This window comes from Cherax quadricarinatus, chromosome 19 (assembly GCF_038502225.1).
Source record: "Cherax quadricarinatus isolate ZL_2023a chromosome 19, ASM3850222v1, whole genome shotgun sequence".
Taxonomy (NCBI): domain Eukaryota; kingdom Metazoa; phylum Arthropoda; class Malacostraca; order Decapoda; family Parastacidae; genus Cherax; species Cherax quadricarinatus.
In genome coordinates this window covers 38,043,527-38,062,796 of record NC_091310.1, presented here as the reverse complement: position 1 = coordinate 38,062,796, position 19,270 = coordinate 38,043,527, and the positions used below count along the sequence as shown (strand labels likewise).

Genomic DNA, 19,270 nt, shown 5'->3' with positions numbered 1-19,270 from the left:
AGAGATAAGGAGCGGAGGGTGGATCAGTGTCCATTGATGGTTTGGTCTCTGCAATATATTCAGAGATTGCTTCAAGTGTTTCAGAATTCAGAGACGTCGTATGGAAGACAATATTGGGAATGGTAGGGGGAGGATGAGTAAAGATTGGAACTGTAATGGACTGTACCAAGGTAGGGGGGGGGCGAAAGGGTGGAGGGAACTGGAGAAGCATGGAAGGGGACAGAAGAGGCAGAAACCTGGGAGGTGGCAAAAGAGGAAGAAACTTGGGAGGGAACAGGGGAGGAAGGTACAGTACGAGGAGGAGGGTGAACCTCTACACTTGTAACAGAGCCAGTGAGAGGGGGAGAACCAGGTACAGAGACAGGGAAGGGAAAATGAGGAGGTGGAAGATAGGAAGGTGTTAACGGACCTTTTTTTGACTTTTGAGAAGTAGAGGGACGATTGGGAGGAGGTGTCATACAAGATCTCGTCGCTACTGAGGCTTGTGAGAGAGAACTCGAAGAAGCAAGATCAGACCGAGACGTTGAAGTAGGGACGTCTGAGCCGAGGACAGCAAAAGAATTAGCTACAGGAGTGACTATGGGAGAGGTAACCACAGAGGTGGGTGCAGAAGATGGGATACCAGAAGTGGGGGGACGTTTTGAAACACGAGAATAAGAAACACGAGGTAGTCTCCCTTGGAGGCGGAGATGAGAAACTGCCATGGCATAAGGGAGACCTTCTGCCTCTTTGAGGTAACGGATTTCCCGCTCGTTTAAGTAGACTTGACAACGGCGAGAGTACGAAGGGCGAGCCTCATGACAATTAAGGCAAGAGGGAGGTCGATTGCAAGACGTATTAGAATGGTCATCGGCACTACAGACTGGGCATTCGGCGATAGATCTGCAATATTTCGCTGGATGGCCAAATCGCCAGCAATTTCTACACTGTTGCGGTGTAGGGATCACCTTTCGAACTTGTAACCGATGTCCTGCTACATAAACTGAGGATGGGAGTTCACGGCTGTCAAAAGTTAAACGAGCCACATTGCTAGGGTATCGTCTCCGCCCACAGGCAGGAAGAACGTAAGTGTCTACCTTGAGGATTGGAAGATCTTGGAGTTCCAGCTGTTCAAGAATGTCAGTGCCACATGTCTGGAAATTTTGTTGAACTATGGTATGGGGCAGAATGACGGTACCACTACAAGAATTGAGGGAATGATGCTTTTCAATAGTTATGGGAACAGTATCAATATGGGAAAGACGAGAAAGCTCATGAGCCTGGGTAGCATTCTGTACGGTGACGATGTGCGTACCACTCTTAAGAGCATGAAAAGAAATATCTTTACCAACATGGCATAGGAGTGCCTTGCCAATACTGTGGTCAGAAAGACAGGCAGTAGAGGAAGTCGGTCGTAAAGTGAAGAATTTAGTCCATTGTGCAGTCTGAAACCGAGCGTGGAAAGATAGTGAAGGACGTGTCGATCTTTTCTGAGAAGAACGAGAAGGTGGAGAAGTATCATCAGCAGGTAATTGTCGTTTAGGCGTGGGACCAGAGTTGGTCCGACGTGGAACGGGCCGGCAATTCGAAAATTGCCGCACCGTAGAGGCCGGAAGCATAGTCAGGAGAGCGAAGGTCAGATAAATCTAAGGAGTCAGTCGAGGCCTCAGTACCTGAAGCGGGTGAGGAAACAGCACCGGCAAGAGGTACAGAGGCATGAGGAGTGTCTGAAGAGTGGTCCAAAGACGAGGTGGGGTCAGAACGGGGTGCGGTATCAAGAAGGGGCCCGGGGGTAGCAGGTTCATGGACTAGGGCTGTCATGGTTAGGTTACTTCTTTCTTTTTGTTTAAGAAAAAAAAGAAAATAAAAAAAGAAAAAAAGGGGGGGACCAGGGAGGGATAGTTCCTAGGAGGAATGAAAGGGCCAGAAATCTCCCTCCGCGCCCCAGAGGACCTCAGCACCGCAAGTAGCGCAGATGCAGCATGGAACCCGTGCCATACCCTACCCATCATGCCAGTAAACCGGCAATCCGGGATAGCAACCTCACATCTGCCGAGCTACCTCGGTGGACAAAAGAGAGGGCGGCCGGAAATCCGCCACAAAGCATACCTCCTTCGGCCACTACCCCCGGAATCCGAAAGGTGGCTTCCAGAGATACACCCGTCGCCCGAGAGACACCCAAAGCCACCCTCCGGGATACCGGAGAGGGATCAGGGCATCCCCAGGCAATCCAGATTCCACGGCAAACTACGCCACCGCCAAGAACCTCAACGGAATGGGATGGACCCCGGTACCCTTTCCCCTACCTAGGAACTAGAGTGCCCGTGGAGAAAAAAAAAAACAAAAAGGAAAGGCAAAAGGGAGGGGTGGGGAGGAGGAGGAGGAGGAGGAAAGGAAAAAAGGGAGGATGGGATAGGGAATGGGGGATTGGGGGGTAATTAGGTTCGGTCTGAGGAAGTAGACAGACAGGTCTAATTCCTCAGACCAAGAGCCTCTTCACCATGCCAAGGAGCCCCCCTTGAAGAGGATTTCCTTCACATCTGTGGTGTTTCTCACTTTCCACAAGGGTACCACTAGCAAGTTTCTTTTTGCCTATTGTAGCTTATTTCACAGTCCCACAAGCACTAAACAATGAAAAAATCTATATGTTTGAATGAGAGTTGCAGGTTAGTGTTCACTCAAGCATTAACAAAACCAGACTGGCTCGCAGTGCCTGCACGGGGACGCTGACAGAGCGGGCTGCCAGAGAGGTCCAGTAACCGGTGGTTCGAAAATAGGGGCGAGTTCGATAATAGGGACAAAGTTGGTTCGAAAAAAAAGTTCTTTTCGAAGAGTTCGACAAGCGATATGTTCGAAATTTGAGGTTCCACTGTATGTGCGTCAAAAACGGTGGCTCATAAGATGTATATATACAACCAAAACAGTTGAAGGGTTAAAGTAGTTTATGCAGACTGATCAAAAAAAAGCAGTGAATTTTTTTTTTTACTGAAAAAAAAAAAAAAAAAAAAAAAAAAAAAAAAAAAAAAAAAAAAAAAAAAAAAAAATGCACAAATAGCCCACGCACAGCTTATTATGTTTTGGTCTGACTTGGACCATTTGCGTATTGAAAATGAATAGCTTTTTACAAGGGGTACCTAGAGGTTGGTGAAGGACTGGAGAAATGAGCCATCCTGCCTTACCTCAGCTTTCAGTTTGCCTCCTCTTCAAGGGGGGCTCCTTGGCGTGGTGAAGAGGCTCTTGGTCTGAGGAATTAGACCTATCGGTCTTCTTCCTCAGACCGAACCTAATTACCCCCCAATCTCCCCTCCCCTATCCCATCCTCCCCATCCTCCCCTTTTTCCTTTCCTCCTCCTCCTCCCCACTCCTCCCTTTTGCCCTTCCTCTTTTTGTCCTTTGGGATTTCTCCCACAGGCACGCTAGTTCCTAGGTAGAGGAAAGGACACCGGGGTCGATCCCATTCCGTTGAGGTTTCTTGGCGGTGGCGTAGTTTGCCGTGGAATCTGGATTGCCTAGGGATGTCCCGATCCCTCTCCGGTATCCCGGAGTAGCTTTGGGTGTCTTTTGGGCGACGGGTGTATCTCTGGAAGCCACCTTTCGGATTCCGGGGGTGGTGGCTGAAGGAGGTATGCTTTGTGGCGGATATCCGGCCGCCCTCTCTTTTGTCCACCGAGGTAGCTCGGCAGATGTGAGGTTGCTATCCCAGATTGCTGGTTTACTGGCATGAAGGGTAGGGTATGGCACGGGTTCCATGCTGCATCTGCGCTACTAGCGGTGTCGAGTCCTCTTGGGCGCGGAGGGAGATTTCTGGCCCTTTCATTCCTCCTAGGAACTATCCCTCCCCGGTCCCCCCTCTTTTTTTTCTTTTTTTTTATTTTTATTTTCTTTTCTTCTTTCTTTTTTTTTCTTAAAAACAAAAAGAAAGAAGTAACCTAACCATGGCAGCCCTAGTCCATGAACCTGGTACCCCCCGGGCCCCTTCTTGATACCGCACCCCGTTCTGACCCCGCCTCGTCTTTGGACCACTCTTCAGACATTCCTCATGCCTCTGTACCTATTGCCGGTGCTGTTTCCTCACCTGCTTCAGGTACTGAGGCCTCGACTGACTCCTTCGATTTATCAGACCTTCGCTCTCCTCTGACTATGCTTCCGGCCTCTCCCTCTACGGTGCGGCAATTTTCAAATCGCCGACCCGTTCCACGTCGGACCAACTCTGGTCCCACGCCTAAACGTCAACGACAATTACCTGCTGATGATACTTCTCCACCTTCACCTTCTCGTTCTTCTCAGAAAAGATCGACACGTCCTTCACTACCTTTCCACGCTCAGTTTCAGACTGAACAGTGGACTAAATTCTTCACTTTACGACCAACTTCCTCTACTGCCTATCTTTCTGACCATAGTATTGGCAAGGCACTCCTACGCCATGTTGGTAAAGATATTTCTTTTCATGCTCTTAAGAGCGGTACGCGCATCATTACCGTACAGAATGCTACCCAGGCTCGTGAGCTCTCTCGTCTTTCCCATATAGATACTGTTCCTGTCACCCTTGAAAAACATCATTCCCTCAATTCTTGTAGTGGTACCGTTATTCTGCCCCATACCATAGTTCAACAAAATTTCCAGACATGTGGCACCGACATTCTAGAACAGCTGGAACTCCAAGATCTCCCAATCCTCAAGGTAGACACTTACGTTCTTCCTGCCCGTGGGCGGAGACGATACCCTAGCAATGTGGCTCGTTTAACTTTTGACAGCCGAGAACTCCCATCCTCAGTTTATATAGCAGGACATCGGTTACAAGTTCGAAAGGTGATCCCTACACCACAACAGTGTAGAAATTGCTGGCGATTTGGCCATCCAGCGAAATATTGCAGATCTATCGCCGAATGCCCAGTCTGTGGTGCCGATGACCATTCTAATACGTCTTGCAATCGATCTCCCTCTTGCCTTAACTGTCATGAGGCTCACCCTTCGTACTCTCGCCGTTGTCAGGTCTATTTAAACGAGCGGGAAATCCGTTACCTCAAAGAGACAGAAGGTCTCCCTTATGCCATGGCAGTTTCTCATCTCCGCCTCCAAGGGAGACTCCCACGTGTTTCTTATTCCCGTGTTTCAAAACGTCCCCCCACTTCTGGTATCCCATCTTCTACACCCACCTCTGTGGTTACCTCTCCCATAATCACTCCTGTATCTAATCCTTTTGCTGTCCTCGGCTCAGACGTCCCTACTTCAACGCCTCAGTCTAATCTCGCTTCTTCGAGTTCTCTCTTACAAGCCTCAGTATCGACGAGACCTCGTACGACACCTCTTCCCAATCGTCCCTCTACTTCTCAAAAGTCAAAAAAAGGTCCGGTAACACCTCCTACCCATCTTCCACCTCCTCATTTTACCCTCCCTGTCTCTGTCCCTAGTTCTTCCCCTCTCACTGGCTCAGTTACAAGTGCAGAGGTTCACCCTCCTCCTCGTAATGTACCTTCCTCCCCTGTTCCCTCCCAAGTTTCTTCCTCTTCTGCCACCTCCCAGGTTCCTGTCTCTTCTGTCCCCTGCCACGCTTCTCCAGTTCCCTCCACCCTTTCGCCCCCCCCTACCTTGGTACAGTCCAATACAGTTCCAATCTTTACTCATCCTCCCCCTACCATTCCCAATATTGTCTCCCATACGACATCTCTGAATTCTGAAACACTTGAAGCAATCTCTGAATATATTGCAGAGACCAAACCATCAATGGACACTGATCCACCTTCCGCTCTTTCTCTCTCCTCTGCTCCATCTGCGCAACTCCTTTCTTCACAGCGCACCGTTCCTTCGCTGCTTGAACATTTTCCACTGCCTCCGCATGTGGACTTTTCTAACCCTCCTAGTCCGTAGGAACCCTTACCTGCGGATTTCAAGTATCTTTATCATTGCCATTCATGGCCTTTTTACAGTGGAATATACGTGGCCTCAGGGGTAATCGGGGTGAGCTTCAGATGTTACTCTCCCAGTTTGCCCCTGTTGGTGTTTGCTTACAGGAACCAAAATTACACTCTGCTGTTATTTCTCACATCTCAGGCTATAATTTATTGTATTCTTCAGATCCTTTTCCTGATGGGACCTTTAATGAAAGTGCCCTTCTTCTCCGCACTGATATTCCGTACCATCAGCTATTTGTTCATACTTCGCTGCATTACACAGCAGCCCGTATCCACTTACATAGGTGGTATACGCTCTGTTCTTTATATCTCTCTCCTTCTCGGGCATTATCTATTCCGGATTTTGCCTTCCTTGTTTCGTCATTACCGCCACCAATTCTGTTACTTGGTGATTTTAATGCCCACCATTTCCTCTGGGGAGGGTCTCACTGTGATTCCCGTGGAATTCAGTTAGAGGCTTTTCTTGCCACCCACCCCCTCCATGTTTTAAATACAGGTACTCACACCCATTTTGATCCTCGGACTCATACTCTCTCTTGCATCGATCTCTCAGTTTGCTCTTCCTCCGCCGCATTAGACTTTACTTGGTCTGTTCTCCCGGACTTACATGACAGTGATCATTTCCCAATCATTCTTACTTCCCCTTCATATTCGCCACCTCTTCGCACCCCACGCTGGCAATTTAATCGGGCAAATTGGAACCTTTACTCACACCTGACTGTTTTTAAAGAGGTTCCTTCTTCGTCCTCCATCGATGAGCTTTTACACCTCTTCTCATCCTCCGTTTTCACCGCAGCTTCTCATTCTATACCCCAAACTTCGAGCAGGCATTCTCAGAAATGCGTGCCTTGGTGGTCTCCTGCTTGTGCTCGTGCAGTACGTTTGAAACACGCTGCATGGGGCAGGTACCGGTACAATAGAACCACAGAGCGACTCCTTGATTTTAAACAGAAGCGTGCGATCGCTCGCCGTGTCATCCGTGACGCTAAACGCACTTGCTGGCGAGATTATGTCTCCACCATCACCTCTGCTTCCTCTATGAGTGCAGTCTGGAAAAAAGTACGAAAACTGAGTGGTAAATATTCTCCTGACCCGGCTCCTGTTCTGCGGGTTGCCGGTGTTGATATAGCAAACCCACTAGATGTTGCCAATGAAATTGGCAATCATCTGGTCCGTATTTCTCAGGGACTCCATCTATGCCCCTCATTTCTTTCCTCAAAGTCTGCCAGAGAGTTAGCACCCTTGGACTTTTCTTCTCTCAGAGAAGAACAGTATAATGTGCCTTTTACACTTCAAGAACTGGAGGCAACACTCTCAGCTTGTCGATCATCGGCAGCTGGGCCCGACGACATTCATATTCGTATGCTACAACATTTACATCAGTCAGCCCTTGCAGTCCTATTACGCCTTTACAATCTTATTTGGTCACAAGGAGTTCTTCCACAGCTGTGGAAATCCGCCATTGTTCTCCCTTTCCGCAAACCAGGCACTACGGGACATGAAACCTCCCACTATCGTCCCATTGCTCTTACCAGTGCAGTTTGCAAAGTAATGGAACGTCTAGTAAATAGACGTTTAGTGTGGTATTTAGAGACACACAACAGTCTCTCCACTCGTCAATATGGCTTTCGTAAGGGACGTTCTACCATAGACCCCTTACTGCGCTTGGATACGTATGTTCGTAATGCCTTTGCGAATAACCACTCAGTTATTGCCATATTTTTTGATCTTGAGAAGGCATATGACACAACTTGGAGGTATAATATTTTAGCCCAAGCCCACTCCTTAGGCCTTCGAGGCAATCTACCATCCTTCCTTAAGAACTTTTTAACTGACAGGCATTTCCGTGTTCGGGTTAATAATGTGCTCTCCCCGGACTTTATCCAAGCTGAAGGTGTCCCCCAGGGATGTGTTCTGAGCACAACACTTTTTCTCCTTGCTATTAATGATTTGGCCTCTAGTCTTCCATCAAATATTTGGTCATCACTCTATGTTGATGACTTCGCTATTGCCTGTGCAGGCGCTGACTGTCACCTCCTTACAGTTTCTCTCCAGCATGCAGTCGACCGTGTTTCCAATTGGGCCACCACACATGGGTTTAAATTTTCCAGCACTAAAACCCACCAAATCACTTTCACTAGACGCTCTGTCATCTCTGATCATCCTTTGTACCTCTATGGCTCACGTATCCCTGAACGTGATACAGTCAAGTTTCTGGGCCTCCTCTTTGATCGTAGGTTATCCTGGAAACCTCACATTACCTCTCTGAAGGCAACTTGTCACAGCCGGCTGAACCTTCTTAAAACCCTTGCTCATCTTTCGTGGGGAGCTGATCGTCGAACCCTCCTTCACCTAAATTCCACCCTTATTTTATCGAAACTTGATTATGGTGACCAGATCTATTCAGCGGCATCTCCTGCTACTCTCTCTAGCCTTAACCCCATTCATCACCAAGGATTACGTTTATGCCTTGGTGCTTTTCGCTCTTCCCCTGTCGAAAGCCTCTATGCAGAAGCGAACGTTCCATCCTTATCCGATCGCCGTGATGCCCATTGCCTGCGCTACTATGTACGCTCTCATGATCTCCGCAATCCTTCCATTTATAGAATGGTCACTGATATTAGTAGACATTCTTTATTTGTTCGCCGCCCCTGCTTACTCCGTCCCTTCTCTCTTCGCCTTCATTCGCTCTTGTCTTCTCTTCAACTACCACCTTTCTATGTACATGTAGCATCACACTTTTCCCTACCCCCCTGGGAAGTTCCAGCTGTTCGAGTCTGTTCTTTCTCCCTCCCTTGCTCGAAAGCCCAACTGTCTACGGTCGCTTCCCGCTCTCTTTTTCTTGACCACTTTCACTCTCATTCTCATGCCATTGCTGTGTACACAGATGGCTCTAAGTCTTCTGACGGCGTAGGATTCGCAGCAGTGTTTCCGGACAGCGTCGTACAAGGGCATTTACTATCTTCAGCTAGTATTTTTACTGCTGAATTATATGCCATCCTTACAGCACTTATCCGTATTGCATCTATGCCTGTGTCATCATTTGTGGTTGTCTCAGACTCCCTTAGTGCTTTACAGGCTATACAAAAATTTGATACACCTCACCCCTTAGTCCTCCGTATCCAACTTTGGCTACGCCGCATCTTTACTAAGCATAAAGATATTGTTTTTTGTTGGGTCCCTGGTCATGTTGACGTACAGGGCAATGAACAGGCAGACACTGCTGCGCGGTCAGCAGTACATGACCTACCAGTTTCTTATAGAGGTATTCCATGTACGGACTATTTTGCTGTAATATCTTCCCACCTTCACACCCGTTGGCAACAACGTTGGTCTACTATGCTCGGCAACAAACTTCAGTCTATTAAACCGAGTATAGGTTACTGGCCGTCTTCTTATCACCAGTGTCGAGGTTGGGAGACTACTCTCTCCCGTCTTCGCATTGGCCATACTCGTCTTACTCATGGATATCTCATGGAGAGGCGTCTTGCTCCTCTCTGTGAGAATTGCCAAGCTCCATTATCAGTCAGCCACATTCTGTTGGACTGCCCACTTTATCAACGAGCACGCAGAATTTACCTCTGTCGTCGTCTTCGCCCCGCTGCTCTCTCTTTACCTTCCCTTCTCGCTGATGGACCCACCTTTCATCCGGACTCTCTCATTGACTTTTTGACAACGACTGACTTACTCCACAAATTTTGATACTTTCAGCCCTTTCTACTTGTATCTCTTGCTACCCTCTACCCCCGTACTATCCCCTGCCCCGCTGTTTTCTGTAACCTGCTGATCATCCCCCCTCCCTTCTGCCATCCAATTCCCTTGCTTCCTTCCCTACCCTGCAGCGCTGTATAGCCCTTGTGGCTTAGCGCTTCTTTTTGATTATAATAATAATTTCAGTTTGCCTTCCATGAATGCAATAACTAGATATTTCAGTCAATGCATCAGAAAATAAAACCAGACCTGGTGGCTAAAGCTGCTTCACACACTGAGGGCCCGGGTTCGATTTCCGACGGGTGGAAACATTTTGATACGTTTCCTTACACCTGTTGTCCTGTTCACCTAGCAGCAAATAGGTACCTGGGTGTTAGTCGACTGGTGTGGGTCACATCCTGGGGGACAAGATTGAGGACCCCAATGGAAATAAGTTCGACAGCCCTCTATGATTCACTGAATTTCTTGGGTTATCCTGGTTGGCTAACCCCCCGGGGTTAAAAATCTGAACGAAATGTTATCTCGTTGCATACAAAAAGGATTATTATTCGAGAGCCGCTTTGAAGCCAGTGGGGGGGGGGGGCTGAATTCAAGGAATTGGACCTACACTTTTTCCTTGTATGAAACATCAATGGCTTTCCATTTCCAGGCACTGTACAACCTTTATAGGTTTAATGCTCAGAGGTGGGGATATTTGCAGTTTGGGAGGGGCATCTGAACTATTACAATTAAAACTAAGCAATAAATCCACAAGGGTCATGCAGCACTACAGGGCTGGATGTGCTAAAGATTAAATATGTTTAGATCAGACCAGTATACCAGAGGCAGAATTAGTAGGGTTATTGAAGAGAGCTAAAGGGGAAATATAATCAAATTTGACGCTATAAAGCAGTTGCTGATAGTGAGGGAGTCTGCACGAAAGTTATTACTGTCAGCGAGGCCAGATAAAGTGCATGCAATAAGGCAATGAAGATGTGAAAGGTAAATTGTCTGCTGATACAGGACATTATTAGAAGGTGAACTGACAATGGAACTACAATTCAGAGTGGTGCTGGCATTTCTCTACGACAGCCAAGAGCAAGACGTGTTCAGTTCGAAGGCAGGAGATTGTAGTCTCCCAAACACTACAGCGATAAGATCAGAAACCCAAACAAGGGTTGACAATACAATTTTCTTTATAAATCAACTGATAAGTTATCAATAGTTGCAAAGCTGTCTAGAGATTACTGCAGTATAGTTTGAGAACAGTATCCCTATATAAAATGAAGTCATGAACAGCTAACTGCACAGCAGAGTCCACCTGCTTGTTGCCCTGAACATTCGCACTTTCGGGGGGCCCAGAAAAGTACGCATTTTTTACTTAAATATAGTGCAACCAGAGTCATGTATGAAGCTGATGAGAATCAAATTTATGGATAGCCTGTAAAGCACTAAAAGGAGTCTGCAACCACAACAAATGTTGAGGTAGGCAGGTATGCAATGCTTATAACAATGAGAATTGCATGCAACTATGAAAAGGCTAGCAGTGCTGACAACCAGACTTCAGAGAATTTAGAACCATCAGTGTAAACTGCAACAGCATGAGAATGAGATCTTGAGTGGTTAAGAAAAAGTGAGAAGCTACAGTAGAAGAGCTTTCACACTGAATTGGTGAACAGTAATCATTGGAACTTCCCAAGGGGAAAGAAAAAGATGGAGGGACAAAGAGGGTAAATGAGAAGCCAAGAGTGAATACAAAGAGGAAAGGGACATTTCTTTATTTGATTGCCACTATTCTATACTATTACTACTGTTAATCTTTGTATGTATGTATATGTATGTATGTATGTATGTATGTATGTATGTATGTATGTATGTATGTATGTATGTAGAGAGTGAAGGTCATGAGACCAGATAAAGTATCAGACAACTGGCATCACATTGATTGTGCAAAGATGAACATTCACCTCTGCACATAGGCTCAACTGGGAACAAAAAGCACCTAGATAAATGAAGTAAAGTTTAGAAATTTGCAAGAAGCACCATAATATAGCGGGCTGGTTGCCAGTCCAGTGTTGACAAGATTAGGGCAGAATGAAGACCATCTCTCAACATTTCCCCTCCCCCTCCAAAAATAAAAAAAAATGCAAAGAATTGCATCACTGACCCTTATGTAGGTAGAAGGGGAGTAGAACACTCCTACATATAAAGATTAACTTTCAATCTCTCAGAGGTGATCAGCTTCAGTCCAAAGAAAGGGAAAACCAGGTTAAGGTCCTTTGATCAAAAGATCACTCATCTCAACTCTGGCTTCACTACAAATAAGCAAATAGGAGTGCGTTAGAGCAAGTTTGACAAAATTCGAAATTAGGGCATTTGGCACATAGCCCTTTGTCAAGGGACCCTAAATAATTGTTCCTTGAAGTTGGTGAGGGGCTCTTGATTTAGGGAATTTGATCTGTGCTTCAGTTCCCCGAATTAAGCCTGAATGCCTTCCACATCCCCCCCCGGCTCTGTATAATCCTACGGGTTTAGCGCTTCCCCTTGATTATAATAATCCTTCCTTTCCCTGCATTCAACCTGGTACCTATTTTCCCAGGCTGTGATCCTTATAGGTTCAGCTCCAAGTATGGCCCGAATTAAGCCTGAATGCCTTCCACATCCCCCCTCCCCTGGGCGCTGTATAATCCTACGGGTTTAGCGCTTCCCCCTTGATTATAATAATAATCCAAGTATGGCGTTTCATTTGTAGAAGTCTTTTCTACAAAAGGACGTCTATCCCCTTCTCTCCAATTCATGGACATGTGACCTAGTTTCAGAGGGAGAAGACAACAGGAAAGGGGAAAAAAAGGCTATTGGGCACACCAAATTTCATAATACATGGCACTGAAGAAAATTGAGCCAAGGGTCATCAATCCTTAGAAATTAAGTGCTCATGCACGATCAGGAAACAATGCCTTCTTGAATCTAGAGACTTACACCAGCTGCTAAAGCAGCTCTAGCTCCCACCTCCCCCCCCCCCCAAAAAAAAAAAAAAAAAGGTTAAGTTATAATATATACAAGTACTCGAGACTTTAAAAACTGGTAGTTTTGGGAAACTAGTTGCCAAGAGCCTTACAAGTTCCCCCAGTTAACGATAACCATGATTAAAATTAAGGCCAGTCATGGGGTAAGCAGTTTAAATGGTATTTCAGTTAACTGAAGGAGATGGGGGCGGGGGGGGGGTCACCAGCAGAGTTTAAATTATCGGTAGATTCTCGGTACAAGCTAAAGTGGCACTTCCTGCTGGAGGACCAAGCACCCACGTCCTGCCAAACCAATAACTTAAAAGTCTGCCAAAGAAACTAAGATAATATTACGTCCTTAGGGCCTGCCGCTCAAGGACATTAATGCACGTGGCCAAGAAGAAATTAAATACTAGTTTATAGTGAAAGCTCTTCGCCTCTGACAGTAAACACCTCTCCCCCCCCCCTTCCTGTCCATACTAACAACTTTAGCAGTAACAAAATTCCACAGCCTAGAGACTGGCTAACCATTCCTAGATCTATTTGACTAAGGAAAGAGAGAGAGAGAGAGAGAGAGAGAGAGAGAGAGAGAGAGAGAAAAGGGGACAAGTATGCTCCATGGAATAAAGGCAACCACCAGGGTCACGCACTAAAGGGTCCTTATCCACTGCAAAACCTCATTGTCCGAGAGATGAGAGAGGAAAAAAAAAAAAAAAAAAAAAAAAAAAAGGTCCCTCTGCCTGTCGACACGCTAAGATTCAGACCAGGCCGCATCTGAGCGAAGACCACGATGGTTAAGCCACGCACAAGCAAATGCAGCTCTCCACAACAAGAAATGGTTTATAGAAGTATGCTAACCCCTCAAGTGGTAACTCAGACCTAACTACTCACACCAGGAAGAGAAAAAAAAAAAAAAGATTTAAGGAGGCCCAGAAATTACAATTCATTCCTGCGAAATAGCAAAGATCTGGTAGTATAGTAGATAGAAGGGGGGGGGGGGGGAGGGGAGGAGCCGCGAACGCGCCAAGATATACTAGTCCACGAGAAACTAACGTATTATTATTATTATTATAATCAAGGGGGAAGTATGTAGGAAAGAGGGAAATTTTTTCCCAGTAAAAGTAGGCCTTAGACAAGGATGTGTGATGTCACCGTGGTTGTTTAATATATTTATAGATGGGGTTGTAAGAGAAGTAAATGCGAGGGTTTTGGCAAGAGGCGTGGAGTTAAAAGATAAAGAATCACACATAAAGTGGGAGTTGTCACAGCTGCTCTTTGCTGATGACACTGTGCTCTTGGGAGATTCTGAAGAGAAGTTGCAGAGATTGGTGGATGAATTTGGTAGGGTGTGCAAAAGAAGAAAATTAAAGGTGAATACAGGAAAGAGTAAGGTTATGAGGATAACAAAAAGATTAGGTGATGAAAGATTGAATATCAGATTGGAGGGAGAGAGTATGGAGGAGGTGAACGTATTCAGATATTTGGGAGTGGACGTGTCAGCGGATGGGTCTATGAAAGATGAGGTGAATCATAGAATTGATGAGGGAAAAAGAGTGAGTGGTGCACTTAGGAGTCTGTGGAAACAAAGAACTTTGTCCTTGGAGGCAAAGAGGGGAATGTATGAGAGTATAGTTTTACCAACGCTCTTATATGGGTGTGAAGCGTGGGTGATGAATGTTGCAGCGAGGAGAAGGCTGGAGGCAGTGGAGATGTCATGTCTGAGGGCAATGTGTGGTGTGAATATAATGCAGAGAATTCGTAGTTTGGAAGTTAGGAGGAGGTGCGGGATTACCAAAACTGTTGTCCAGAGGGCTGAGGAAGGGTTGTTGAGGTGGTTCGGACATGTAGAGAGAATGGAGCGAAACAGAATGACTTCAAGAGTGTATCAGTCTGTAGTGGAAGGAAGGCGGGGTAGGGGTCGGCCTAGGAAGGGTTGGAGGGAGGGGGTAAAGGAGGTTTTGTGTGCGAGGGGCTTGGACTTCCAGCAGGCATGCGTGAGCGTGTTTGATAGGAGTGAATGGAGACAAATGGTTTTTAATACTTGACGTGCTGTTGGAGTGTGAGCAAAGTAACATTTATGAAGGGATTCAGGGAAACCGGCAGGCCGGACTTGAGTCCTGGAGATGGGAAGTACAGTGCCTGCACTCTGAAGGAGGGGTGTTAATGTTGCAGTTTAAAAACTGTAGTGTAAAGCACCCTTCTGGCAAGACAGTGATGGAGTGAATGATGGTGAAAGTTTTTCTTTTTCGGGCCACCCTGCCTTGGTGGGAATCGGCCGGTGTGATAATAAAAAAAAAAAAAGGGGGAAGCGCTAAACCCGGAGGATTATACAGCGCCTGGGGGGGGGGGAATGTGGAAGGCATTCAGGCTTAATTCGGGGAACTGGAGCACAGATCCAATTCCCTAAATCAAGAGCCCCTCACCAACATCAAGGAACCTTCCTTGAGGGGAGAAACTAACGTAGAATCTATTCTGAAGCAGCATAAGTGGTGACCATGCATAGGTGGCCGGTGCCAGAGAAGTTTAACCGATTCAGCCAATGAATCGGGGGAAGGCTTCTTAATCGTTACAGATTAATATTCACAAGCAAGTATCAACACCAGAGTTAAACAGAACCTGGGAGGTAATCAGGCTAAGAGTCAATGTTATCTAATTAGTCCGATAAAGGGCTAGTTACCAGCATAAAGGTGCTCTGGGAAGGCAACTCTAGGGGGGGGGGAAGTCTAGGGAAAGGGAAGATATGAATTAGCTAAATTCTTTGGTAGAAGTTTCCAGGTAATATGCTTAACTGCCTTAGGATTGACAAGGTTTAAATTAAAATACAGAACAAAAAAAATAGTACTTTATTAGAACTTAAAACAAACCTAGATATCACAGCATAAAAGAGGTAGCACCATAACAGGCTTGTCAGAATCTTAACTTAGCTACAAACCAAGTTGAGGGCAAGCAGTTTATATATAGAGGCTTCATATTCACAATAGTTCACCAAACTCCAGCAGAGCTTCCAATGCTTTATACTTTTCATTCGATGTAAGGAACCCCATTTTCTCAAGTTACCCGAAAAGCCAAGTCCAAAACCAGTACCAAAATCCATAATCTTCATCAGGCGGAGTGGTGACGTCTAAAAGATTATCCAAGAGTACAGTATCTTCGGAAGTTCCTGAACTAGAATTAGAACTTACCAACATACTAAATACAGCTTGCGGCAAACTTTCATTATTTGCTACACTGTCTTCAGGTTGGTCAACAGCATCGAGCTCGGCAACTGGTGTTTTGTTGCTACTGCAGTGTGCCAGTGAAGGGTCACAGGCAGAGCTATTCGAGTCACTTTCGTCTTCTACTGTCGAAGTCAAGGTTGCTTCAGCTTGTACCACTGGTGTACTATCAGTGGAGATGCTCGATGTAGTTTCCAAAGTCTGAAGGTCCTCGCTCGATATGCTAAATTGGTTAGTACTCATGGAATCTTTAGTGACACCCATAGTATCAGTGTATCTAGTAGCCAGAAGAGAAAAGATATACGGAGAGTCAGGAAGATTAACACTTCCTTCTTCTGAGGCAGACTGTATCTGAGTATTTCCTGGTGAACTGTTAAGCAATGTTGAAGTGGCATTTACAGAAGTGTAGTTCCTGTATTCAGAAAACTGGGTAGAGTTTGACGAATTATCCGCATCTCTGGTAAAAAATAAGTTAAATTTATTCTCGATAAAGCGCCCATAGTTGTAGCCTAAGCTTCCGTTAGCACTCTCTGAGCGAGTGTCTCTACTTTCCCCAGTAGAGTCTGGCAGATTTTCATGTTCGTTGGGTGTAATAAGATATTTATCGGTCTCTTCTACTAGAGAATGAGAAACATAGTCAGTGTCATCTTCAGTGTCACTAGGCAGTGTCAAGTGGGAGTTTATTAAAGTAAGAGGATCTGAATAAGCGTCAGAGACGAGAAATTCAGATTCCTCTTCGTTTAGTGTCGTAGGCTCTTCGAGATTAAAGATGGTATTCTTTCTTTTACCAACTGAAAAGAAAAAAAACAGATTGTTACTTTTAGCATAGACTAGCTTGCTATGCTAAAAGTAATATTTAAAGTTCAAAAGTTTATTAACAAGAGTGAACAAGGTTTAAGCAAGGCTCTGTAGGAACACAGACTGCTACACCTTACTAGTTTAGCAAAGTGATCACTAATTTTACAAACAAAGCAAGCAAGGAGGGAAGAGGAATTAAGACCCAACAGTTCAAATCCGCAAAATGGACTAAATCTACAATACAGTTTTACTGATTTAGAAACTTTACCCGTGCTGTAGCGAAGCTGTTTATCGTGGTAACGTTCCAAGGAAGAAACTTTCACCATCAGTGTATCTACGTCTGGAGGACTGGAACCGTAGTCGTCAGTATGGAGGTAATGTGGGACCTCAGAGTCACAGCACATACGAGTACCCAAGATGCAAGTATATGGCTGGAAGAGAAACTAATTTAAGCGTAAATATAGGTTAGATTGGGGAAAAGTTAAAGTTATTAGATTTAAGGTAAACCAAACTAAGGTGGTTTGGAAGGGTCTAGTATGAAGACCCTTCATATCTTTCCCTCCGCTCTACACCAGGATAAACTTTTCAATGCACTGACAGCGAAGGACGAGGCGGCGACGACTGAGAGGGGAAGTACTTCTATGGCGCAGACTTCAGATTTAGGTACACACCGACAGTCCTTCCTGCGGCCCATATATGGTTGTGCTGGAGCCATGCCGCTCCATACTCCACACACTTGCATGCTGGAAAATAAGAAAGCAAAATTCATAAGTTCAACGAATTGCTAGCCTGATTTCGCATTGCCAAGAGCATACAAATTAATGTTTACGTTAGACGTCTGCAAGAGTGGCGGGGTTGGGAGATCCAGGGAGGTACGGACACGGCAAGTTAATTCCCTCCTTATCTTTACACTAAACTATTCACGAAGCGTTTTGAAGGTAGATTGTTGCTGTGACAGTTTGTCAAATCCAGTTTATTCTTCCTTGTCAAAGTGCTGTTAAATCGCACCTTCAGATATGGTAGGCAAGAAGGCAGCAACAGTTGCCCTAGTCTCGTCGACGGGTACGGATTTACGTTGAAGTAGAGAAGATTCATGGGTAAATGTTCCAGCGATGTACCATGTCTAAATTTTATCAGAAGCCTTAAACCTTTAGGCAGACATACGGTTCCTTGTGTATCCTATTCAAATTAGGAAAGGAGAGAGTTTGAACGATCACTTAAAGAATAGTGTGACTAGTCCCAAATCTGTACACTGAAATCACCGGAGAGGGCAGAAACACCCCGCCGGCCAAGGGGGGGGGGGATATACCCTTCCTAGAGGAGCAGGGGCGCCACGAGAAGTGTTAATCCCCGTTCAACTACTCAGCATACACAAGGGGAATAACCAATAGATTCGTGGCTGCTTCAAGGAACTGGACAGTCCTAAAGTTGCAGCTAAAGATCAGCGAGTCTAGTTATAAATTTAAAAAAAAAAGGAAGGGGAAGAGGGGAGGGGGAATTTGCACTAGTAGATTCTAGTGCTTTCTATGCAGGAGAATTATTATTATATTATAATAATCAAGGGGGAAGCGCTAAACCCGGAGGATTATACAGCGCTTGGGGGGGGGGATGTGGAAGGCATTCAGGCTTAATTCGGGGAACTGGAGCATAGATCCAATTCCCTAAATCAAGAGCCCCTCACCAACATCAAGGAACCTTCCTCGAGGGGATGCGGGAGCAGAGATGACGGGTCCTCCGACGAGAGGGATTTCTGCAGTAGTGTTTTCCGTTTACACTGGTGTGGAATGAGGGATGTTTTACAGTCCTAAATGAAAGATTACCATATTTGTGTATAATTACATATTTAGAAGTTTTAACAAGTCGTGTGATATGACGAATTTACCAGTGATAAATTAAAGCAAAGACCTCACTTAACTCCTTCCCAGCCCCACCCCTAGACAGTTCCTAAAACTGTCTACTGTTAGGACAAAACGTTTCGTTAGTACTTTTTGTAGTATTTGAAGAGATCTACATTAAAAATAAGTAATTTATTCGAAGCTCGTCTACAGCTTTAATTTTCCTCAAAACTTATGAATAAATCAAGTAGCACAATGAAGAAATAATATCAAAAAGACTTCTTACCATACAACGAACCACGTCACCGGAAACCACATTACGATAGACAATAAGCTTTCCTTCACACACAAAGCACAAAACCTCAATGGACGTCAGAATGATGAGAATCCACACTGAACAAAGAGTGAACTTGGCTGTGATGGAGGACAACTAGTTGAGGCTTGAAGCTCACCACTCAGGAAACCTTCACACTTCACTCGTAACTCTCACTCAGCGCCGGTTTCGAATCCCCGAAGCTGGTTAACTGGGTTGTAAGTTTATCGACTAGGTGAGGCGGTCATAAGACTGCATTTCGTTTGTTCACCACCGATGGAGAATAATTTAATGCCTAAAATAGGGATTAAATCAAACTCTCGGCGTACATACACATACACCTCTCTGGTCCATAGAACCTTGTGTGAAGTTGTCGTTGCTGGTAGAGTTTTTTTTTTATTTATTTTTTATTTAAAATATACAATATACATGCATATCACACATTGACGGAGTCACAATACATGAAACATTTATAAGAAAACATCCTTATAACTAACGGATGACAACCTACCCCTGAACATAC

At 45.4% G+C, this 19,270-nt stretch overlaps 1 protein-coding gene across 1 annotated transcript; it reads right to left on the bottom strand.

Annotated features, from left to right (window-relative positions):
• Positions 1 to 15,414: 15,414 nt before the first annotated feature.
• LOC128688168 (uncharacterized) lies at positions 15,415 to 18,879 on the bottom strand. The gene is made up of 4 exons (XM_053775876.2): positions 18,721 to 18,879; positions 17,198 to 17,342; positions 16,868 to 17,030; positions 15,415 to 16,592 (listed from the first exon to the last, which is right to left on the bottom strand). The coding sequence occupies exons 1-4, from the start codon at positions 18,750 to 18,752 to the stop codon at positions 15,640 to 15,642; spliced, it is 1,293 nt and encodes a 430-aa protein (XP_053631851.2). The 5' UTR covers positions 18,753 to 18,879; the 3' UTR covers positions 15,415 to 15,639.
• Between the last annotated feature and the right edge of the window lie 391 nt (positions 18,880 to 19,270).

Coding starts and splice junctions, on each gene's coding strand:
- LOC128688168 (XM_053775876.2), bottom strand. CDS start 18,752: ATGTGGTTTCCGGTGACGTGGTTCGTTGTATG. Junction 17,343..18,720: donor GTGACGTGGTTCGTTGTATG/GTAAGAAGTCTT, acceptor CTTATTTTCCAG/CATGCAAGTGTGTGGAGTAT. Junction 16,593..16,867: donor ACAGCTTCGCTACAGCACGG/GTAAAGTTTCTA, acceptor TTTTCTTTTCAG/TTGGTAAAAGAAAGAATACC.